This window comes from Perognathus longimembris, chromosome 4 (genome assembly GCF_023159225.1).
Source record: "Perognathus longimembris pacificus isolate PPM17 chromosome 4, ASM2315922v1, whole genome shotgun sequence".
Lineage (NCBI taxonomy): Eukaryota > Metazoa > Chordata > Mammalia > Rodentia > Heteromyidae > Perognathus > Perognathus longimembris.
The window spans coordinates 4706057-4730980 of NC_063164.1; the positions used below are offsets into that span (position 1 = coordinate 4706057).

At 46.0% G+C, this 24924-nt stretch overlaps 2 protein-coding genes and 1 long non-coding RNA gene across 10 annotated transcripts in view; all 3 read right to left on the reverse strand.

Moving 5' to 3' along the window:
* The window catches only part of LOC125350169 (UDP-glucuronosyltransferase 1A7), a 193071-nt gene that overhangs the window by 107669 nt on the left and 60478 nt on the right, over positions 1-24924 (reverse strand). For 2 of the 8 annotated variants that reach the window (XM_048344494.1, XM_048344490.1), the window contains exon 1: positions 6752-7609. The exons of 4 other annotated variants lie outside the window; for them this stretch is intronic. In XM_048344494.1, coding sequence (XP_048200451.1) covers positions 6752-7606 — 855 coding nt within the window. In that variant the 5' untranslated portion in view covers positions 7607-7609. Of the gene's footprint in view, positions 1-6751; positions 7610-20620; positions 21592-24924 lie in introns of those variants that run through there. 2 more of the 8 variants (XM_048344495.1, XM_048344491.1) reach the window with 2 other exon arrangements.
* LOC125350177 (UDP-glucuronosyltransferase 1-6-like) lies at positions 7973-9033 on the reverse strand. Its single transcript, XM_048344507.1, has one exon. The coding sequence runs from the start codon at positions 8669-8671 to the stop codon at positions 7991-7993; it is 681 nt and encodes a 226-aa protein (XP_048200464.1). The 5' UTR covers positions 8672-9033; the 3' UTR covers positions 7973-7990.
* LOC125350184 lies at positions 15592-20322 on the reverse strand. Its single transcript, XR_007210691.1, has 3 exons — positions 19457-20322; positions 17838-17841; positions 15592-15602 (listed from the first exon to the last, which is right to left on the reverse strand). It is a non-coding gene; the product is annotated as an uncharacterized LOC125350184 (long non-coding RNA).

The window sequence follows — 24924 nt, forward strand, 5'->3', positions numbered from 1 at the left end:
GCATTAGGGTGTTGGGGATTCACGCTGCCCTTCAACCAGCCCTTGGGCAGTGTAGGAGGGAGCCCCTCCCACCTTGCGGCCTCAACCGGAAGAGAAGCAAGCGGTCCCCGCCTCCCGGCTTGGCCTCCCGGCTTGGCCACCTGTCTAATGGCAGAGGCCCGGCCCTTGGGGGATTGTGATCCCCGCCCATAGAGGAAGTTCGTGACATCACCGTGACGGACACGGTCTTTAGCCTATGACTGGCCCTTTGGCCAGTCCCCCTCCTTTCCCGCCATTACCATTATATAACCCCCCCAATTGAATCCTGTGAGACTTCAGTACCATCGATTCATCTCCCTGATGCCTCTCTCCACCGCCGTTCCACACGTGAGGGGACTGGGGAAGAGGGGGGTACCGGCAACTCTCTCCTCGGCTAAGCGCATTCCATAAGAGTACGTTTTGCCTTCTGTGGGCGGGAGACAAAGCCGAGTGCTCTTTCATAGTTTGGAATTCAGGCATCTCCCCTGGAGAAGTGGGGAGAGGGGTCCCAGAGATCCCGACATCTGGCGCCCACGGGAACGCACGGCCGGGAATTTCGGGGTTCAGCGACCCCACAGATTGTGCTTACGCTTAGTAATTGTGTTTAGAGGAGGAAGTGCCCGCCCAGAGAGGGGGCAAACGCATAGAGAGAAAACAGGAATGGACTCGCGGGGCTTCGCGAGTCCCAGGACGCGGCGCCGGAGCGGGTGCCACCATGTCACCCGGGGGCCCCCGGCCCACCGTGCATTTCCAGGTCCCGATCTGCCAACGGGTCACGGGGCGGGTGCGGAGGATGATCTGGGGTCCGCGTGGCCTCGGGCGGCGGCAGTGCTCCGGATGCTTGCGACCACCTGGGCCGGCGCCCCCGTTGGGGTTCACAAGCGGCGGTGTGCGCTGGGGCCCGTGCGGCCTCCGAGTGCTTAGCGCGAGAATCTTTGGGCCACCGAGCTATGTGCGGCGGAAGCGTGCACAAGCACCGGAGCGGCTGGCGCCCCCGGCAACTGTGGGTGGCGCTTAACGCAGCAGCATCCCGGGGCACAGAACATTGTGCGCGGCAGGCGGAAACTGCTTTTTATTGGCTCCCTCCCCCCGCCTCTGAGGCCTGGGAAGGCTGGATAATCTGCTTTAAAGGAAACAGAAAGGTTGTTGGGGTTTTATTTTGTCAATGTTCGCTAGTCGGAAGTTCGTTAACTCTGAGTTTGTGGGCTAAATTCTAAGCTTGGTTAACAGATAAAAGAGATTCCAAATTTTCCCGCCGCAGCTGGGCGGGGACTCAAGAGAATGATCGTCTCGCCACAGCTGGGCGGGGCTGGCACCTGCTGTGAAGAAACTCCCCCCTGTGCTTGCCTGCACGTTTTCTCTGTGTCAGACTTACAGCTGCAGGCGGGGGTAAAACAAGGAAAAGTTTCAAATTATAAACTAAAACGGAATGTTAAAAAGGGAAACAAAGAGTTGTAATACAGCAATAAGTAATTTGGTTGGATTTCCTATAATTACCAGTTCAGAGATAGCAAAAACTGGAGGAGTTTTTCTCTGGATGGATGGAAAAGTTTGCTTATCTGGTGTGACTTTAAAAAAAAATTGTCATGTTGGGAGTCACAGATTTGTCTTGGGATTGGGTGACTAGGAGAGGTTTTCTTTTTGATTTTTATCAACCACGTGGTTCTATTATGGGCAAATTAATACCATTTGCCACTGGAATTCCAGAAAACTTAAATGGCCAATCAGAAAAGCAATTTTAAGAGCGCTCAGGGTTCATATGTGTGTCTGTGTGTCTATATGTCTGTCTTGTAAAACTTAAAAGCAAAACAAAAATAGGTTTTCAACCCAAACCAGTCGTGTCCGGGTGCAAGCAAATATGTCTAAGGAAAACTCAAAGGTTCAAATAATAAAGCATGTGGTATAAGTACAATGATATAAGACCAGTATGTTATTCTTTATATTCAGTGTGTTAAAAGTCAAGTATACATCTAATCCTGACAATACCTTGGTATAAATTAAGATTTTACCTTTCCATTTTTCTCTCCTGTGTTCTCATAAACTCTCAAGATCAAAAAATTGCAATAGTTTCATACAAATGTGACTATTAACCTAAATTTTCCTGACCCAAAATTACACATTTTGCTTCCTAGGATGCAGGTACAACATGTGTGCTAGCTGTCTGTTCCCAAGCTGCCTGATTTCACTACTAACAATTCCTTGCTCTCTCTCTCTCTCTCTCTCTCTCTCTCTCTCTCTCTCTCTCTCTGCATTGGAAGCTGCTCGAACGATTTATGAGCCTTGTGAGGATGTGAATAGTCCTATCCTAACAGTTACTCCAGGTTAAATCATCATAGTAATGTTGGGGGATTTTAAATATCAACCAGTCTGTATAAAAATTTTGCAAGCAGGGGCTGGGCATATGGCCTAGTGGCAAGAGTGCTTGCCTCGTATACATGAGGCCCTGGGTTCAATTCCCCAGCACCACATATACAGAAAATGGCCAGAAGTGGCACTGTGGCTCAAGTGGCAGAGTGCTAGCCTTGAGCAAAAAGAATCCAGGGACAGTGCTCAGGCCCTGAGTCCAAGCCCCAGGATTGGCCCAAAAAACAAAACAAAACAAAATTTTGCAGGCAACCCAAAACGAGATGTGACAGTCTATCCAGAGATGCCGCTGCAGCCTTGCCCAGATCTCTCCATCGCATGGCATGGAACCAGCCAATTTGGGATGAAGACGCAGCCACTACTAAAACTAAAAATTCCACACTGCTTTAATACTTTGCCCCTGGTTGTCATTTATCTGTATTCTCTTTCACTTGTCAGTAAGATTAAATGGCGTGATTCAGGTTGATGGCACATAGATAAATCTCATGTTCTCTAAGTATTACAGCAAAACCTTAATAAACAGTTTTTGGTCAGCTCTCAACAAGTTACAAATGGATTATCTCTGTTGTTTTCCTTGTTGCTCCAATTGGAAATAAAAAGGGCCTTTATGTCTAAAACTCCTTGGATACAGTTCAAAGCCAGCCCGGGCAAAAGAAAAATCTCTCTAAAACTCCACCTCCCAGTTAACCAGCAAAGAGCCAGATTGAGAGCTTGGCTCAAGAGGACCAGCAAAATGCTGAAAGCAGCACCATGGCTCAAGTGGTAGAGCACTAGCCTCGAACAGAAGTGCTCAGGGACAGTGCTCAGGCCCCGAGTTCAAAACCCGTAAATGTGGATGGGAGCATGCCATCCCCACAACAAGCGCTGGAAGTCCTGGGACTTAGCCAGTCCAGGAGACGGTAATGTGGAATGGAGTGAGAGGAGAATGGTGACATATCCTAAATGGAGCTGTCTTGTCTCGCCCTTTCAAAACGGATCAGAGCCGGGAAATCGAGAGAGGTAACACCTGTCCATTTTCCTTTTTTTCTGAAAGTTGTATATATGTACATATATTTATTTTTTGCCTCTGACTTGCTATGCCAAACCGGTTTTCTATAACTAAGCACTTCTTTCAGTCATTCCTCCTTACCTGTTCATTTCAAAATTGGGTTTATGCTCCAAATGGAACTTTCCTGGCTTATGCCCAGGGTGTGTTCTACGCCATTCATGTTAACTAGTACTATAAACTTATCAATCTTTTGCCTGACCTTTTCAAAAGTCTCTTTTAACAGAATAAAATCTCTTGCTGAGATCACCACCTGGGAATTTGCCGTTCAAACCCGTCACCCTAACACAGACCTGAACCCTGGAGGTCCCAGCCCTGGAAACTTCTGGGTTTGCCCAAGGTGCAGGAGTTAGCCAGAGACCATAGCACCCTCTGGCCCTAGTGACCATTCTCGTGGTAATGATGGGAACTTTTGCCAGCCACACTGGACGGTGCCAGGCTGATCAGGGGCCCTTGTTTACGTCACCCCCTTTCAACAGGAAGTAGCTACAGAAGAAGAGACCTCCACCCATACTCTCTGCCTGGTGCCCGCTGGTGTCATAATTTTAAAAAACAAAAGAGAGGGGGTAGCCCCCAGGATTAATTAAGGATAGTTATGCTTATATTAAATGTCAAAAAATTTTAAATCATCCCAAATCAGTGTGGGATGGAGGACTGTATGTGTTTTTCCAGATTAAAAAAATTAAACCCAGAGCACCCGCTCTGGAAAAATATTTTCTTCTTGTTCTCTCCAGGAAAACAAGGACCATGTTGGACTTCTTCTGCTCTGCCATGGGAATATGGAAAGCCTGACTGCATATGGCAGGAGGCCGGTAGGAGGCAACCAAGCTTCCTTTCCTTGTTTGCTTTCTAGATTCTTTCTTGAGCGTCTCATGGCACAATGTTTTGCCGTGGCGATAGTGCCCACAGCATCGCACAAAAACTAAAGAAATTTTGCACCGTGTTTCTTCCTTTCCTCTCCCCCTGCTGCTAGACTTGGAGAGTCCTGTTGGAAAGAAAATCAGAGCTGAAGGTTCTGACACTTTATCTTAATATTTGTGATAATGTTTACAAAATAGGAGCTGAGGGTTTTGACACTAAACCCCAATGTTTCAGGATACAAATGTTTTTAAAAAGTAAGAGCAAAGGTTTAGCACCTTCGCTGCAATGTTTATAAAGAAAAAGAAATGTGGGCTGGGGATATGGCCTAGTGGAAAGAGTGCATGCCTCATATACATGAGGCCCTGGGTTCGATTCCCCAGCACCACATATACAGAAAATGGCCAGAAGTGGCGCTGTGGCTCAAGTGGCAGAGAGCTAGCCTTGAGCAAAAAGAAGCCAGGGACAGTGCTCAGGCCCTGAGTCCAAGCCCCAGGACTGGCCAAAAGAAAAAGAAAAAGAAAAAGAAATGTTTTACTAACCACTTATGTTTAAGTTATCAGCTACGGTGAACTACCAGAGATGCCAGAACTTAAGCCTGCTTCTACTTCACCGCCAAAAGAGAAATGATGCCCGCATTAACTTGAATGGCACAGAAGCGCTAAGGACCCCAACTTCTCTGGACTAAATCACATGGATGGCCCCTTACCTACCCCTAACCCTTTTGGTGGAAGGGGCCCCACATATCCTATGTCAACATTTGCCTCATGCCCACATATGCCATGTGTTTACAACACCCCCTGCTAATTTAAAAAACAAAAAAAAGGGCAGATGTTGGGGATTCACGCTGCCCTTCAACCAGCCCTTGGGCAATGTGGGAGGGAGCCCCTCCCACCTTCTGGCCTCAACCAGAAGAGAATCAAGCGGTCCCTGCCTCCCGGCTTGGCCACGTGTCTAATGGCCTATCTCAAGAAAAGTCATTATTCAATTTTAAATTGAGAAAGGAAATCATTCAAGGATAAGAATGACCAAGGTAATTCATATCCACCAAGCTTCGACTAAAGAGAAACAGTCAAGGAAGTATTTTTTTTAAAAAAAGAAGAAACAAAATTATGAATACCATTGCTCAGAAAAGAATAAAATGCGAAGGAAAATAGATGAACATAGGAAAACTGGGAAAGTATAAATGGTCAAGCCAGTAAAGCCGAAAACTTCACACAAGGAAGAATGAAAGAAAAGGAGAAAAACACTAGAATTAACTTGAAAAGAAAACAGAAAACAATAGAACCATAGGAAACAACAAATACCTTTCAGTCATAATCCTTAATATAAATGGGCTTAATTCTCTATCATAAAACATAGATTGTCTCATTGAATTGAAAGACGGGAAGTGACTGAGCACTGGTGTCTCACACCTGTAATTCTAGCTACTCAGGAGGCTGAGATCTGAGAATCAAAGTTCAAAGTTAGCCCAGGCAGGAAAGTCTCAGAGACTCTATCTCCAATTAACCACCAAAAATCTGGATGTGGAGCTGTTACTCACGTGATCGTGTCAGCCTTGATCACAAAAGCTCAGGGACAGCATCCAGGACATGAGTTCAAGCCCCAGGACTGGCTGCCATACACGCATGCGTGCGTGTGCGCATGTGCGCACGCACACACAATTAAGCTGAAGTATGAAACTGTTTTCATATAATAGAAAGCAAATTCAAGCAGAAAATAGGCAGAAGAGGTAAAGTGTATATTAACAGAGAGAACAATTCATCAAGAATTTACAGCAGTTGCAAATGTATACATACCCATGGCTAGGACTCCCAAGTTCATAAAACAATATTAGGAATGATAAACAGAAAAGTCGAGATGCGATATGGATGGTTGGGCTCCATGGCTACTCTCATCAGTAAAGAGAATATTCTGGCCAAAAACATTCAACAAAGACACATTATAACTTACATTAATTTAGGCACCTCTCACATGTGTGTAAGAGAAGATTCCAAAATCTCTCAGCAGTCCCTGACACTTTTTCTAAAACAGATCAAAGCCAGAGCCATAAAACAAGCATCACAAAATACAATTGCACTTTTGTATAAATTGTAAATTTAAATCATAGTCCCTTATATCCATAACAGAATAAATATCAATACTAGAAATCAGTATCAAGGAAAACTACAAATGATATTCAAAGAGATAAAGATTGAACACAGGTGCAAGAATCATCAGTGGGACATTGAAGGAAGTAGGAAATTTCAACACTTCTACATTGAACAAAAATGAAAACATCCCCAACAAGAACCCCTGAGCCAGGACAGGCCATGGGATGAGAACGCTCACAGCTTTAAGTGCCTACAACAGAAAACTCAGACATCCCAGGTTAAAGAATGTGATGCTGACACTCAGGGTGTCAGAGAAAAAGCACAGATAACCCCCCAAAAGAGAGAAGTCCTACCCCCAAAAGAGAAGTCCTACCTTTGGCAGCGGCTTTCCCGGGTGGCAGTTGATGCCACCAATGTAGACCATGTTGGGCATCACGGGTCTGGGAAACTCCAAGACAAAGTCAGATCTAAACAACCAAATCGACACTTGGCTGAACAGGTCTTTTGTGGTGACCGGGGTCTGGAGAATTTCAGAAGCAACTTCTATGGCTTTTTCATAAAATATAGGACAAGATAAATATTCCACCAGGATAGAAAGGTGGTTCCAAACTCTCTCTCTGAAAGTCATGGCATCTGAGAAGCCCAGGAGGATTCTGGAGACATAAGAAGCAGGACTGGGGCACTGTGCTCCTTCTTCAAGAGTATAGCAAAATGCTCCTCTGGCAAAAATGACAGAAGGGAGTGAAAAGTACTTGGCAACAATTAAGCCACATATATCAAGAGGGTCCAGAAACACCGCATCAAAAGAACGTTCACTCAGGTATTGTATCAATCCTTTGTCCCTAAACAAACTCCTACAGCGTGAAAAAGTGATATCAAAGAAATCTTTAGATGAACCTGTTGCTATAGCAAACATATTGTCTTCTCGAACTTTCCACTGAGTATCAGCAAAGACCTTGAATGCCCGGTTCAAATCCTCCAGCGTGTAAGAAGTTGAGTACGTCTTCACTGTGAAGTTCTGCGAGCCTCCCAGCTGCCAACTCACCTCGGGCACAACCACGACCACCTCGTGCCCTCGCTGGGAGAGTTTCTCCACCACAGAGCGCATGGAGAGCCAGTGGCTGCCATCCATGGGCACCACCAGCAGCTTGCCCGCCTGGGCAAAGCCGGAGGACAGCAGCAGACACGCACACAGAGGCAGGAGGGCAGGCAAGACTGCGGAAGCCATGGTGCGTGCGGCCAGGAGCAAGGCTGCAGTTAGGGATTGTACAGCCAGAGGGTAAGGACAAACACAAACTGTATGGTGGATGAAAAGGACACACTCACATTAGCACAGAGAGGACACTTGCTGCTAAAGATTTACTCAACAAAATAATGATTACTGAACACTACTTCCTAGTATCGCTGATATAAGGTATCCAGGTAAGAACTGTTTATGTCCTTTGCCTTGGGGAGAAGCATGCCCTCTACTGACACCACTACTAAGCGAAGGGTTTGTACTTTGGCACTGCAGAAGATGGAATGCTAAACTAAACTTGTATAAACTTGCTAAGACTGCATTTTCTCCCAAATAAACGTGGACCTTACCTAAACTCCATCAAAGACTTCCTGCTCAGAAAGAAATTGGCACAAAGCCTCCAAGGACAGACTGGGAGATCTCCAGGTGAGCCCTCATCACTGAGGTCATGTGGTCTGAGAATATCGTGTAGCACCTGGGGATGTAGGACACGGGGTTTGGGCTCTGGCTAAGCGTGTGCTCCAGGGAGCAGGGGAAGCCCCTGAAGAGGTACACCGAGGGCAGGCCCAGGTACTCCGCAAGGATCACGCCACAGGGCAGGGCCGGGTCTGTGAACAGAGCATCGAACTTGCTCTCCCGGAGGAACTTCAGGCTGGCAGAGTCCTTCAGGAGGCCCTGACAGTTGATGAAGAACCTGTCGGTGAGAATCATGTTGTTTCTGTACTCGGTCTGAGCAGCGGTCAGCAGCCACCGATGGTCAAAGTGGCGATTCCCAAAGAGGCGGAAACGGTTCTCCAGCTCCTCCTCCTCATAGGGCACTGGATAGACTTTTCTTGTGTAGTACTGGGATTCTTTCAACAGCAAATTCACTTCAGGCACCAGGACTGTGATGTCATGCCCCCTGACACTCAGATGCTCCACTATATCCTTCATACTAAGCCAGTGGCTGCCATCCTGAGGGACCACCAGGAGCTTGCCACCTGAAACTGTGCCCCAGAGCGCTAAGAAGACAAGGCCTGCAGGGACTCTGTGAATGGCAGGAAGGAGACAAGGCATCCTGGAGGGAGTTGAAGGGACAGGAGTGAATGGTGGACAGTCCCTAGGGCACAGGGCTCCTGGCTACTTCCCCTACACTGATTAGCAATTTCCACAGAATCTACCTGGCTCTCCCTGCTGGCAATCTTGCCCTCTTATATGAAAGAAGCTAAATTAATATTTAACCATATTTAACACATGGGTCACTCCAACCAACCAGGCCCTTATTAGCTACCTCCATCTTCTGGGGATTCTAGCTTCCCTTTTTTCTTATATCTCCACTTTTCTCTGTCTCTGTCTGGGTCCTCTCTCTGTCTCTCTCTTTACAAAGGCCATTCTCCAGCTTGAGGACCTGGTGGAGAGTGCTCTGGGACCTCTGTATACTGTGGACAAACAGCAGGGTGACAGGCATTTGGATGCTTGTGGCTCAAGCAGCCAAAGGTAGACACAAATGACAACAGCAAAATGTGTCTCAGCCTGGGGCGATCTGGGAGGCCCACACAATGACCCTGCATCGCCTCCCAGCTTCGGAGGATGCGGTCTGAGCCCAGCATGTCCTTCTTTCGAAGACTGCAGAGGAGGAGCAGGCTGCAGGCCTCTGCCTTAGCTCCTGGAGCTTGCTGGTAATCTGTGCTGTTTCATTGTAGGTTGGAGCCTCGCCTGGCCTTGCCTCCTCTTCCCCTTCTCCCTGCGTGCAGATCCTGTAGAAGGGTCTTATGGGATTAGATCCTGGGCTAAAGAAATCCAACCTAATTACATCTGTAATCACGCTAGGTCCACAGCAAGTCACATTTTGAAGGCACCGGAAAGGACTTTAATATATCTTCTGGGAGGGAAGAAGGAGTGAAGGACACAAGTTAGCCACTGACATCCATCATTGGCTCCCAGCCCAGGTCCCAAGAGGCAGGCAAGCCATCTTCCTCCAGGGGGAACCAGGACTTGCTGTCTATGGAAAAGGTCATCCAAATCCAATTCAAACCTGTTTCCCAGGTTTTGAACCATGAGCTGTGAGCAACTTTCCCTGATGAACCCATGATCTAATAGCCCATCCCAAAAGTCCAAAGCCTTCATTCACCTCAGCCCTACCATTTATCTCCTCCAACTAGCAGAAGCACCTTAAAGGTAGGGACGGTGACATCTGTATTCTCTGTTGTATTCTCCAGTGTCTAGAACAATGCCAGCAGACAGGAGGCTCCCTATAAGTGTTTGTGGAAAGAATGAATCAGCTTTGGGGTTGTCTGTTTTATTCTAACACTTGATTTTTCACTGAAAGAGTGAGGTTCACCACAAAAGAGGAATCTGTAACACGTCTTATTGACCTGTAACAGACATATAAGGAAAAGACCAGTTCCTTTCACTGTGACCAGATGTAGAGGGATTTCTCCCACAATGAACAATTCTGCCACCCCAGCGGGGTGTCTACGATTCAGTTACCATGCTAGGTAAAGTAGCAATAGACTTGGCAAAAACTAACTGGACAAGTTATGCTCAATCCCACAGCCCCCACCCACAGAGACTCACAACCTCAGTGTGACCTGGCTACAAACTAGATGTTCCTCTAATGCCCTTCCTGTCTTTGAGCCCTTGTTGAAATGGCTCATAGAACGGAGGACAAGAGCTTACTTAATCAGTGGTGTATTACTGGGATCAGTTGAACAGGCAGGCTAAGAAGCACAAAGACTGAGGCTCGTGGGAAGGGCAAGTGAACTGAATTCACAGGGCACCCACCTTCCCTCCACACCTTCGGCAAATGGAATGCTCTCCAAACACTCTCCTGGGTTCCTACTTAGGCTTCATTATGTAATTGATGTTACTGAGTAAGTGAATGGTAGGCATAACCTTCAGCCCCTTTTTCCTCTCCTTCAGAGCTCTGATTGGTGTCCTAGCAACCAGTTCCCTTCCTTAGGCACTTCCCAGGAGTAACCCCATCCCAGGATGAGCTAAGTGGTGGTCCAAAGGGGCATGTAACAAATACCTCAGCCCATCTTTGTCCTTCCATCCCTCAGCAAATACCAAGTTTGGGGGCTCTGGCCAGGAGGAATAGGAAACAAAAATAAAGATGTACACATATTTCCCATTATAAATCACAATATCACATCAACAATGTTACTTGCCTTTAAGAAACTAGGGTTTGAGAAGTGTGATTCAAGCCAGCAGATGGTGACAGCCCTGGAGGGAGTCAGGAAGCCTGGTGTCTGCCTCCAGTCTGATCACACAATTCACCTCCTGAGTTTCTCAACTGACTCCTGGGGTGGGAGGGTCCTGCTTGTTCTGCCTGTGGAGCATAGGGCTCTGGGGGGCCAGAGTATGATGAATGTGGGGAAAGAGGCTGTCCCAGTGCAAGGTGGTTCCTAGAATGACTAGAAGAGACTTGCCCAGCACTTGTCACGCCAGGGCCTGTCCTAAACCAGGCCTCTGAAACCGTGTGTGAGCTAAGGCTGAGAAAGAAGAGTCCCAAAGACCAGGACTGAAGGTGACCTCCCAAGTGCAGAGCTGGCTTTAGAAATACAAGCAAGATGGCCGTTTGTTATTTAAGGCATTCCACCTGTCAGCTATGTCCAAGATGAGGGCTGGCCACCCTGGAGCTCTCCAGAAAAAGAGGCACCAGCAGTGTCTCCTGCTTACAATGGCCAGGGACCAGAAGGTACCAGCATCCTGCTTGGAAACCCCAGGGAACTGGCGAGGAAGCACAATGCACTTCTAGGCTTCTGTACCCCATAACAGGGAGCAGTTCCTTTAACTCCTCCCAGTCCTGGAAGCCCCATCAGCCCATTAATCCTGCTTGCCATCCACAATCTTCTTTCAGAGTCCATTTCACAGCTTGTAACTCACTGACTTACATCTGCCTGTCCATTACGCAAAGCTCTATCAGGCAAAGCCAACTTCATTTGACTATGGCCATATCCCCAGCACTCAGCCAGGCACACAGAGGTTCTCTATAGATACTGAGTCAAGGAAGGAATATTAATACTAAACATAGAAGACATTACCAACGTGTCATTATTCTACAGCACTATCCAAGCCAACAACACCAATTCACTGAGTGCTGGAGGATTTGATTTTCAGGCATACTGGTAAACACCCAGGGAAATTTCTGTTCTGACCAGCCAGAGGCCAGGCATTTCCAAGCAGCTTCCTGTCTACACATCAAGGTAGCCAAGTACAGAAGGGAGATACATGGGGAACCCCAGATTTTCTTGTGCTGTGTAATTGCACCCTACCAGCTGTCTCCAGACCTCCAACTGCCCTGGATTCCTCAAACTGAACCTGAATTCCTTCCATCTGCACCACATATTCAATTCTATGCAAACTCATCAAAAGTTGCAAGAGACTGGGCATGCTCTTTCCTGGTAAATCTTAGAATTACTTAGTAATTAGAATTACTTACAGCCCATGAAAGACTTCTTGTTTAGGAAGAAACGTGCACTCCTTATCCAAGGGAATGGTCTGAGACCCTGAACCCTCCCCTCCTCACTGACATGGGATTTTGTTCAGAAGCAACTTGCCAGTAGAAGGCATGGCTGCTTTTCTCAATATTTTCCCACTAAAATCCTGTTCCATTTCCAATCTGTGAGACTGTTGAGATCATGAGTTGAAATTGAGAATGGACCTACATGGATCATTCCAGGGATTTGATAGGATTTGGCCATGGTCTCCTTCACTCACATGCTCTTGTTGCATTTGAAGCATTATAGGTACCCCTACTGTGTGCTTTTGGCAACATAGCACTGAAAAGTTTGTCTACTACACAGATGCTGTCATAGAGCAAATGGAGATTGTGATTTTCTCCCATGAAACCCAGCAATAGCTCATAGCCTTAATTCTGGCAGACCTGGGAAGTCATAGGAGTCTAGTTTGTAAGCAAGACTTTCTAATGCCCATGTCTGTCTACTTCACACTGGGCAGGATCATACACACTTGCTAGTCATCTGTCATAGTAAGCAGTAAAAAGTTAAGGTTGTCAAATGGCAGAGATAGTTCAAAATCTCCCCTCCCCCATATCTGCTCAAAGCCCTCATTGGTAATGAATTTTGGACTGGTACCAGATACATAAATTCATCTGTTCAGAAGTTTATGTATCTGAGTTTATGCCCCCGTTGTGAGCCATTTAAAGGCCAACACAGGTAACTTAGGCATTGTTAGAGTCACCAGAAATCAGGTTCCCTATCCAGCTAGGAAAATGCTTTTGCAAACACATTTGCAAAACAGGGTACACTGTAACCCAAGAAGGTCTGTGCAGTAGGTAAAAGTTCAGTTTGTAGTAACATAGTGTTCTTACTGGCATCTAATCCTGGCAACCACTTGGTAAAATAGGCTAATATTAAACGTTCCTGGCTAGGAAGCGTCAGCGCCCCTGGGTCAGCTTGAAGAAGTCAGGCCATCAACCCAACCCCCTTTAGGATCAAGGGACCAGAGTCAATTTTGGAAAATGAGGCAAGATAACATTAAAGGCAGAGGCATGGAAAACAGTAGTAACAAGTGTGCAAATGTGGAGACTGCACTTGTGAAAAATGGTTACAGGTCCAAGCCTTCTATGTCTGTCTATAGCTGGTTATTTCTCTTCCTGGTAAATTGCCTTGGGCCATTGCTTGTCTTGAAAACTAGTGGGGCTTCAGCCTGCCATGCTTATGTAATGTGTCCTTAACCAGTCTATGTAGAAACTTGCAGGAGTAGTAACAATCCATCCAAGCTGCTGGGAAATACTACCACAGTCCAGCCCATCTCTTTCAACCTGGAGATTCCATTCAGAAAAAGTTCAAGGACAGACTGTTATTAACTGCTGGACCTGCCTCCTCCCCTCTGTGTGTGTGGGGGGGGGGGGGTGGTAAGCAGGTGGAGTTTAGAACTTGGCCCCAAAGAAGAATGTAAAAATCAATTATTTGATTTGTAGGTGAAAACCAGTGGGGAATGTGAAAACCAGAGGTGCCTGTCACGTGGGGGCGGAGTGGTGGGGGAGGGGAAGGTTTGATGCTATATTCACTCTGGCCCAGCAGCCCACAGTGCAGCCATCATGAGCACCCCTACCTTCCAGGTTTCCAAGCTGCTGGGGAAGGTGATGACCAGCAACAAGGACCTCTGCTGCTGTGAGAACCAGAGAAGCAGGAAGTCCCACCCCACCTTGAGGTCATCGCCATGCCCTGCTAGGGGGCGGGACATCAAAGGGCAGTTGGAGCTGCTGAAGCAGCAGAGTGGTTGGGCAGTAGGTGGCTGGAGGGCCAAGCACTACACACACACACACACACACACACACACACACACACACTGTGTCTTCCAAGGAGGGTGAGGAGGAAGAGAGAGACATAGAAGCTCACCCCCTTGGAGGTTGCAGCTGCTCCTAGTTCTAAGGTAGCCCAAGACAAGGCAGTTGCAGACTAATTAAACACCTTTGTCACCTTTGACTGTGCCTGTGTGAATTTTCTGGCTTCTGGGATATTACAACCTATACAAACTCAATGATATTTCATTGTCATGATTTGGAGGATTTTTTATTGCTAGAATGTCCATCAGAGCTTAAGAGATCTAGTGATTTGATGCTGTTCCTATCATGATAGTAACTACTAACTTCAGAGAAATGGCAATAATCCTAAAGTTGATAAAGAAGCATAAATATTCCGGTTAGACAAACAAGCAAAAACAATGATGCTGGAATTCTCTATGTCAGAAAGCCTAGTATTTAAAATAGTATAGGGCTGGCAAAACACATACTCCAATCCAGGGGAGCATAAGAGAAAACGAGAAATAAACTCATATGCTTACACAAAATTGTTTTTAGACAAAGCTGCCAAAAATAAACTGTTGTATCCCAAGAGCAAGAAAATCCATGGAGGCACAACTTAAGGTGGGAAGGGGTTTTATTTACAAAGGAACTTTATTTACAACCTAAAACCCAGAACTAAAACAGCCCTCCACTTCCAAATGCTGGCCTGGGACTGCCTTGTCCTGGGCTAGTTATCCAGAACCCAGAACTGAGACCTGACCTGACCTCTGAACCTCTACTCCTTAACCTTCAACCACTGCACTCTCCAAACCTCCAGAGAAGCGAGCTTCTTTCTATTCCTCCTTCCTGCAGGCTTCAACTCTCCTCAGGCCTCAAACCTCCCCAAAGGCCTCAGGCTTCAGGCTCCCCCACAGGCTCCAGGCCCCAAGCCTCCCCACAGGCCTCAGGCTTCAGGCTCCTCCACAGGCCTCAGGCCCCTCTGCAGGCCTTAAGCCTCAGGCCTCGCCTCAGACCTCAGGCTCCAGGATTCCCCACTGGCCTCAGGCCCCGCTCAGCTCCGCTCCCTGTCAGGTCTGCTCCGCTCTCTGTACTCTGCACCTCCACAGGCCTGCCTAGGCACCGCCCTCTTTTCTCTCCTCCCACCTCCCTCCTCCCCTCCTCTCCCCCTAACCTCCAAGACAGGGGGGAGGGGGCTCTGGTGCCCCACCCACTCCAGTAGCCGGACCCACTTAGAAGTGCTACCATAGCAGTGACGCCAGCGTGGGGCAGAACTTCCTTGCTCCTCCCTCTGGTCGCGGGACTCAGAAGTGCGACCTTGGATGTGATGCAGGCGTGGGGCGGGACTTCCTAGGCTGCTCCTCTGACGCAGTCTGACGTAGCCACGCCCCCTCCTATGGTCCGCGGCAGTGACGGGGCACTGGGCGGGATTTCATGGCACCAGGTGGAACTTCCGGACACGCCGGGTTATTACAAGACAATGAGCATAGAATAGTCTCATCAGTAGATACACAGAAGACAATTACTTCAAGTAAATATTGACACTGGGATACCATATTTTTTTTTTAGTTTGATCCTCAAATCAAAAATAATATAAGCAAAGATAAATGGGATTACATTAAATCATGAATCTTCTATGCAATTCTGGTTCAAGAGCAGCTCTGCCATTGGATGGCCCTGCTGCTTAAACTTTCTCTATTCCCACCAGGATCCTGTTCCTTTACATGGCCCCTGAGACTTCTGGAATGCACCCACATAGAGTGTTCCAGGGGTATGACGTAATGTGGGTACATACTACACGCCTGCTCAGGGTGGTCTCCTGACCACTGCCTTGAACTGTCTTTCTGTTCCCCATCTGCTTTCATTTCCTACACAGAGCTTCAGCTCTGCGCTCTGGGGTCCACTCATGACCCAAGGCTCCTCATTCAGAAATCTGTACTTGTCTGCTACACTCCTGAGCAGTCCTTGAGGTCAGGCCTATGTCTTCTTTGTGTTCCACCCTTTCTTTGTACCCACACTAGGCCCCTGCACAAGGAAATAGAATGCAATGTTCATTGTATTGCATCAGATTACACTCACAGGTTACTAGATGCTTCAAAGGTGAGCCCTGGAGAGGCAAGGGACAGGTCAAGGGCATTCAATGAGAGGTTCTTCAGCTCAACTTGAGGCCTACTCATTGTTTGGAGCTCAGTGTTACTGGACAATTGCCGAGTTACTCTTTACCTTGGTGACAGATTTTTCAGAGCATCGTCTTTGAAAATCAAAACTTGAGAGAAGTGACAGCTGTCACTGGACAAGCTGACCTGTCCTGCTACCTCCTCCTACTCAAGGGACTTTCTTCCACCCACTACTCATTCACTAGGACACCTTTTTTGAAGCTTGAACACTTTAGCATAAGCCTCACTCAGCCCCCAAAACAGCTCACAGACATGACTGGAGTGTAAATTTGAATTACAAGGAGAATGACGTTGGTCATGTTACCCTTTCTCCTACCACAGTTTGCCCAACAACAGACCCAATGGTGGGTATTTCTCTGACCTCACAGTATCTGGAAACAAGACTGATGACAGTCATCTAGTTAGCACTGAAGAGGCTGCCAGGGAGCCTACTCCATGGTCACTTCACCCAGGGTGCTAGCAGAGATGGCATGTCTAGACCATCCTCAGAATAACAGAACCAGAAAAGGCAGGTATGTTGGTAGTGACCAGCAAGAACTCTGCTGCTGATAGGTACCAGCAGCAGTGCCTACTCAGAGATAACTGCCCATCTCAGTCCACCCTGCAGAGCACAGGGTGACCTTCAACCTAGCTGTGGTCATACTGTTATTCCCTTTACCTAAGGATAGAGCCCGTAACAATTATCTTAGCCAGAGCAAAAAAAAAAAACAAAACAAAACTAGGAATGCATCACAAAGAGATCCTCTGTTTTTACACTTCTCAGCTATATATATACTAAACACTATAAAACATTCACAAAAGAAACCCATACGAATGGGATGATATCACATATTCATGCCCTGGAGGAATTATTATTACTAAAATATCCATAATAACTAAAGGGATCTCTAGGTCTACTGGAATCCCATTTTCAGTATCAGTATCTTCAGAAAATTGGCAAGAGTAAAATATCAGCAATAGACACAAAGATAGCTTAGGTCTTTGGGTCTAGCTTGGGTCTAATTGGGATTAGGTCCAAATAAAAACTTGTGCATGCCAGATGGCATTGGTGGCTCATGCCTGTAATCCTAGATACTCAGGAGGCTGAGATCTGAAGATAGGCCACCATACCAAGTACATGACTGTCTGTAAAGTGTCCTTGTCAGACGAGTGGAGTTTAGGTCAGTCAAACCTACATGAACTTCCACTACACAGCAACAGTTTCCACATGACCAAGGGAGAGCAGAGAGCAGTCAGACACCAATCGAGCTACTGCCAAGAGTCACAGCATCTGCTAAAATTAAGTTACTGAATGTGCTAATCTCTAAAATTACTTGTTTGACCCATATGATGAGTTAGGAACCACTTAAATTGGTCCCTAATGCACATGCAATCTGTATGCATATGTGTATGTATATATATATATATATGTGTGTGTGTGTTATCACTATGTATGTATATGTATATAATAAGTTATATATTTATAATATTTATATAAAGTAAATTATAGTATACATCTATGTTGGGTAAGAATAAAAGTTATATATATATATAATATATTGCAAGATATACACGCAAATAGACATCAAGAGCAGTTTTTGAAAGAGATGTGGGATAATTTAATATAGTGCTTGAGCAAGAACTTCCACATGAAAAAAAAATGTGTTCGTATTCTCAGTTCTATCAACTGTTTTCACAATTCCTAAAAGGGAGTTTGGGTCTCTTTGTGGCTGAACTGACCAGACAGAACTTTCACCATCTCTACCACTTTAAAGGGAATATAACTCACAGACACAGTTCAGTCCTGACGGTACACAACCCTCAGTGTTCTCTGGTTCCACATGATTTCCATCATCACAAACATCATTGCACAGAATATCTTTCTTCTTTTGAGGGGCTGTTAGCTGAACCCTGATTTCAATTCTCTGGAGTTAAAACTGCCCTGCAGACTGAAATTGAATTCAGCCAACTCAGACCTACTCACCAATTCTGTCATGACTTGCCAAGAAATTCCAAGGACTAGGAGGGATCGCTTCATTCCCTCCTTAAATGAATCATCTGTCATTCTTCGGAGAAGATCACAAAGGCTCAACAGCTAGGTACAAATGATCATATAAAATGATGCTTATCAAACTGAACTCCAAGAAATGGAAACAAGATAATTGTGTTGTTATTTTGCTTTTTGTTTTAGTTTTCTTTCTCTTTTATTGCTATTTTTGTTTTCTGTACCTTTGTCTTGTATGTAAGTTATTGTGTTTTGGGATGGGTAAGGGGGAGCACAGAAATAGTGGAACAAAAGGTGAACAAATGCAGCAGTGATACACACTAGACACTATGTGGAAAATGAGCTATGCAACTTTGGGGGAGGGACTTGGAGAAAATTATGGAAGAGGTGACCTTGTTCAAAAAGAAATATGTGCATTACCTAACTTATATAACTGTATCTCCTCTGAATATCCCATTCACAAAAATTTAAATAAATAAATACATTAAAATAATTATATGTCATCCATATGAAAGGATTCAGTCCCATCCCTAAATATAATTCCTCAGGTTAGATTCAGGATACTTTGTTATAGGTTCCCACATAAAAACATGCCCTCAACACACACACACACACACACACACACACACACACACACACACACACACACAGAGTCAAATGTCTACTTCTTATCAACCAGAACTATGAATTCTGTTCTCCAGAATACAAAAACTGCATGCCTTCCCCAAACACAGCCTTCCACCTGAAACCTGGTGGAAAATGATACATGGTCTATAATTACTGTGATGAAAAGTTACATTTATACTAAGTAGTGGCACATTCAGCCTCTTGATCAAGTGACTGCTTTAAGATCGCAATTCCTCCTGGAGATTTTGTCTATATCATACATACATATATATGTATTATATGTAAAGTATAATGTACATATAACCTTCTAATATATATATATATACACTATCAAATAAATCTACCCATGAATGCATGTATTTTAATTAATAGACATCTTTTCCTTTTTCTAAAAACATGGGCATTATAAGACAAACGCCTTCATCTTGTGGTTTCATATTTTATAGACATCATGACATGAGGGGTGATACAGAATCACATAGAGCTATGTGTATTGTGTGGTCGAAGAAGCCACATTCACCTCTGGTGACAGAGGGTCTTGCACAGCTCTGAGGTGAAGGGCAAGGTACTGTACTGAGGGAAGGAAAGAGAGAGTCACCTTTGAATGGCTCAGCTTTTCACTGTCTTTTTTTGGTTGGTTGTGGTGCTTGAACTCCAGGGCTTGAGCAATTTTTACTCAAGACTAGCATTCTACCACGTTGAGCCTCATCTCCACATCTGGTTTCCTGGTGGGTAATTGGAAGTAGTAGTCTCATGAAGAATTTTCAGCCCAGGCTGGCTTCCAATCATGAGCCTCAGATCACAGGGTTACCAGGGTGAGCCCCTGGCGCCCAGCTCAGTGTCTTACAACTTGCATCTCCATTCTTGTTCTTACCATGTGGAGGAGTCACACCTGTCTGACAGAACAGTGCTACTCCTGCAACACTGGCCCACAAAGATAAACAAGACAACAGGAAATATATGCAATAATGCAAAGAAAATACTAAGAATGGTCAGTTATAATCTTGTTCACAAAAACAAAAAGGAGAAAACAGTTATATACCTATTTCCAGAGGCTAGCTCAGGGGTTGGAAGTATGGCTTAGGTGGTAGGGGAAATGCCAATGATGAAAAGCATAGATGATACTGATTTCAAGTCCTACTCTCAAAAAAAAAAAAAACACGAAAAAAACCAGACAGACTAGCAATCCTTAACAACTTGTCCACTATTAAGTACTAGCTTTGACCATGCCTATAACTTTGTAGGAAGTAAGACTGCAAATTAAACAGCATGATGTATGTATTATTATTTGTACTTAATAGGCTGAAATTTATTCCTATACTACTCAGTATATGCATACACATGATATTATTTTTGCTAGTCCTGGACATTGAACTCTGGGCCTTAAACTCAGGACCTTACTACTGTCCCTGAGTCACATAATACTCTAAAATTTGAGAAACAGTGCCACTTCCATCTTTCTGCAAGTAGTTTATTGGAGATAAGAGTCTAACCAACTTTTCCTGCCCAGTGGACGTCAAACCACAAACCTTAAATCTCAGCTATGTAAGTAATTAGGATTGCAGGTTTGGCACACTGGCACCCAGCCCATAATATTATTTTAAATGAACATATATATGTATATATATAATGCTATTCGTTAGTGGGTAAAGAACATTTTTCTGTATGAGTAACACAAGATTAGTAGAGGCAGACAATTCATATTTTTAGTATTTTACCAAAAGTAATGTTTTGTGCAGTTCAGAAGTAATATTAAACTATATCATTTGTACATATGTACATATCAACTAAGAAAGATCTACTTAAATCACAATAAACTATTGTCATAAATTTTTAAAAAATCATCAAAAGAAGGAAAATCATTCAACTGGACCAAGAAGATAAGCTAATTTCAGTGAAAATAAATAACACAATGATTAATGTCCAAAGCCAGGTCACACTCAGAGAGCCATGGAGAGCAGTCCTACCTTCGACAGTGGCTTTCCCTGGTGGCAGTTCATCCCACCAACGTACACCATGTTGGGCATCACGGGTCTGGGAAACTCCAAGACAAAGTCAGATCGCAACAACCAAATCGACACTTGGCTGAACAGCTCATATGGAGTGACTGGCGTTTGAAGAATTTCAGAGGCAGCTTCCGAGACAGTTTTGTAAAAATATGGACAAAACATACGCTCCCCCAAGTGATTGATATAGTTCCACACTCTCTCCTGGAAAGTCATGGCATCTGTAAAACTCAAGATGCCTCTGGGAACATAAGACGGGGGAGCAGGGCACTGAGCTCCTTCTTCAAGATAATGACAAAATATTCCCCTGGCAAAGAGCACAGAGGGGAGTGACAAATACTTGGCAACAATTAAGCCACACATATCAAAAGGGTCCAGAAACACAGCATCAAAAGAACCCTCCTTCAGGAATTCTACTAATTCCTTATCATTAAACAGACTCCTACAATGTGAAAAAACCAACTCAAAAAATGCATGGGAAGAGCCCATTAGTAGAGAAAAGATGCCTTCTTCCTTCTTTTTCCACTGGGTGTCAATAAAAACCTTGAACTCCTGCTCAAAATCCTCCAGCGTGTGAGAGGTTGAGTACGTCTTCACTGTGAAGTTCAGCAAGCCGCCCAGCATCCAACTCACCTCGGGTACAACAACGACCACCTCGTGCCCTCGCTGGGAGAGTTTCTCCACCACAGAGCGCATGGAGAGCCAGTGGCTGCCATCCATGGGCACCACCAGCAGCTTGCCTGCCTGGGCAAAGCCGGAGGCCAGCAGCAGACACGCACACAGAGGCAGGAGGGCAGGCAAGACTGCGGAAGCCATGGGGCGTGCGGCCAGGAGCAAGGCTGCAGTTAGGGATTGTACAGCCAGAGGGTAAGGACAAACACAAACTGTATGGTGGATGAAGAGGACACACTCATATTAGCACAGAGAGGACACTTGCTGCTAAAGATTAACTCAGCAGAATAATGATTACTGAACAATATTTCTTAATATCACGGATATAAGGTATCCAGGTAAGAACTGTTTATGACCTTTGCCTTGGGGAGAAGCATGCCCTCTACTGACACCACTTCTAAGCGAAGGGTTTGTACTTTGGCACTGCAGAAGATGGAAAGCTTGTGGCTCAAGCAGCCAAAGGTAGACACAAACGACAACAGCAAAATGTGTCTCAGCCTGGGGCGATCTGGGAGGCCCACACAATGACCCTGCATCGCCTCCCAACTTCGGAGGATGCGGTCTGAGGCCAGCATGTCCTTCTTTCGAAGACTGTGGAGGAGGAGCAGGATGCAGGCCTCTGCCTTAGCTCCTGGAGCTTGCTGGCAATCTGTGCTGTTTGGTTGTAGGTTGGAGCCTCGCCTGGCCTTGCCTCCTCTTCCCCTTCTCCCTGCATGCAGATCCTGTAGAAGGGTCTTATGGGATTAGGTCCTGCCCTAAAGGAATCCAACCTAATGACATCCGTAATCACGCTAGGTCCACAGCAAGTCACATTTTGAAGGCACCGGAAAGGACTTTAATATATCTTCTGGGAGGGAAGAAGGAGCGACGCACACAAGTTAGCGGACTGACATCCATCACTGGCTCCCAGCCCAGGTCCCAAGAGGCAGGCAAGCCAACTTCCTCCAAGGGGAACCAGGGCTTGCTGTCTATGGAAAAGGTCATCCAAATCCAATTCAAACCTGCTTCCCAGGTTTTGAACCATGAGCTGTGAGCAACTTTCCCTGATGAACCCATGATCAAATAGCCCATCCCAAAAGTCCAAAGCCTTCATTCACCTCAGCCCTACCATTTATCTCCTCCAACTAGCAGAAGCATCTTAAAGGTAGGGATGGTGCCATTTGTATTCTCTGTTGTATTCTGCAGTGCCCAGAAAAATGCCAGCATACAGCAGGCTCCCTATAAGTGTTTGTGGAAAGAATGAATCAGCTTTGGGTTTGTCTGTTTTATTCTCACACTTTTTTCACTCAAAGAGTGAGGTCACCACAAAAGAGGAATCTGTAACACGTCATATTGACCTGTAACAGACATATAAGGAAAAGACCACTCCTTTCTTATCTCCTCCTCACCACAGAACACTGTGACCAGATGTAGAGGGATTTCTCCCACAATGAACAATTCTGCCACCCCAGCGGGGTGTCTACAATTCAGTTACCATGCTAGCTAAAGTAGCGATAGACTTGGCAAAAACTAACTGGACAAGTTATGCTCAATTCCACAGCCCCCACCCACAGAGACTCACAACCTCAGTGTGACCTGGCTACAAACTAGATGTTCCTCTAATGCCCTTCCTGTCTTTGAGCCCTTGTTGAAATGGCTCAAAGAACTGAGGACAAGAGGTTACTTAATCAGTGATGTATTACTGGGCTACAGTTGAACAGGCAGGCTAAGAAGCACAAAGACTGAGGCATGTGGGAAGGGCAAGTGAACTGAACTCACAGGGCACCCACCTTCCCTCCACACCTTCGGCAAATGGAATGCTCTCCAAACACTCTCCTGGGTTCCTACTTAGGCTTCATTATGTAATTGATGTTACTGAGTAAGTGAATGGTAGGCATAACCTTCAGCCCCTTTTTCCTCTCCTTCAGATCTCTGATTGGTGTCCTAGCAACCAGTACCCTTCCTTATGTACTTCCCAGGAGTAACCCCATCCCAGGATAAGCTAAGCGGTGGTCCAAAGGGGCATGTAACAAATACCTCAGCCCATCTTTTTCCTTCCATCCCTCAGCAAATACCAAGTTTGGGGGCTCTGGCCAGGAGGGAATGGAAACAAAAATAAAGATGTACACATATGTTCCATTATAAATCACAATATCACACCAACAATGTTACTTGCCTTTAAGAAACTAGGGTTTTAGAAGTGTGATTGAAGCCAGCAGATGGTGACAGCCCTGGAGGGAGTCAGGAAGCCTGGTGTCTGCCTCCAGTCTGATCACATGATTCACCTCCTGAGTTTCTCAACTGACTCCTGGGTGGGAGTGTCCTGCTTGTTCTGCCTGTGGAGCATAGGGCTCTGGGGGGCCAGAGTATGATGAATGTGGGAAAGAGGCTGTCCCAGTGAAAGGTGGTTCCTAGAATGACAAGAACAGACTTGCCCAGCACTTGTCACGCCAGGGCCTGTCCTAACCCAGGCCTCTGAAACCGTGTGTGAGCTAAGGCTGAGAAAGAAGAGTCCCAAAGACCAGGACTGGAGGAGACCTCCCAAGTGCAGAGCTGGCTTTAGAAATACAAGTAAGATGGCTGTTTATTATTTAAGGCATTCCACATGTCAGCTATGTCCAAGATGAGGGCTGGCCACCCTGGAGCTCTCCAGAGAAAGAGGCACCAGCAGTGTCTCCTGCTTACAATGGCCAGGGACCAGAAGGTACCAGCATCCTGCTTGGAAACCCCAGGGAACTGACAAGGAAGCACAATGCACATCTAGGCTTCTGTAACCCATAGAGGGAGCAGTTCCCTTAACTCCTCCTAGTCCTGGAAGCCCCATCACCCCATTAATCCTGTTTGCCATCCACAATCTTCTTTCAGAGTCCATTTCACAGCTTGTAACTCACTGACTTACATTGCCTGTCCATTACACAAAGCTCTATCCGGCAAAGCCAACATCATTTGACTGTGGCCATATCCCCATGTTGGGGATTCATCTTGACCTTAAGGGGGGGGGGAGGGCGAGGAGAGCGCCCCCGAGACGCCGCCCTTCCCCCAGCCCTGGGGCAGTGTGGAAGTGAGCCACACCTATCTCCTTCTGGGTCCGGAACCAGAAGGGGTACCTTCGAGACCATCCCCCACCTTGCGCCAGTGAGCACACAGGGCGGTACTATGGGAAGTGACGTTAGCCCATGAGGGAGGTCCTTGGGAACTGGTCTTGGACAGACAAGCTCTCCAGCCTATCACAACTCATGCTCAATCCTCGTCATCATCACTATATTACTGTGAGCCCCTCCCAAATAAACCGGATTGCTCTCCGAAGCGTCTCCGAGATCCGTCTGTGCCTGGCTTCCTTGGTGGGTAAGGAGGTAGGAAAAGGGGATCTCATTTGTCCACATGCACCTTAGGCTAGCCCGAGTCCCTCGCTCCACCTTGGCCACCTGCTGGTCGGGTGCCCAGGGGAGAGGGTGGAAAGGGGAGCACTGATAAGGGAGTAAGCTTAGCATCCCAGCACCAGGGGAGGTAAATCTAGCCCGGCATCCCCAGAACACAGCCAGGCACACAGAGGTTCTCTATAGATAGTGAGTCAAGGAAGGAATATTAATACTAAACATAGAAGACATTACCAA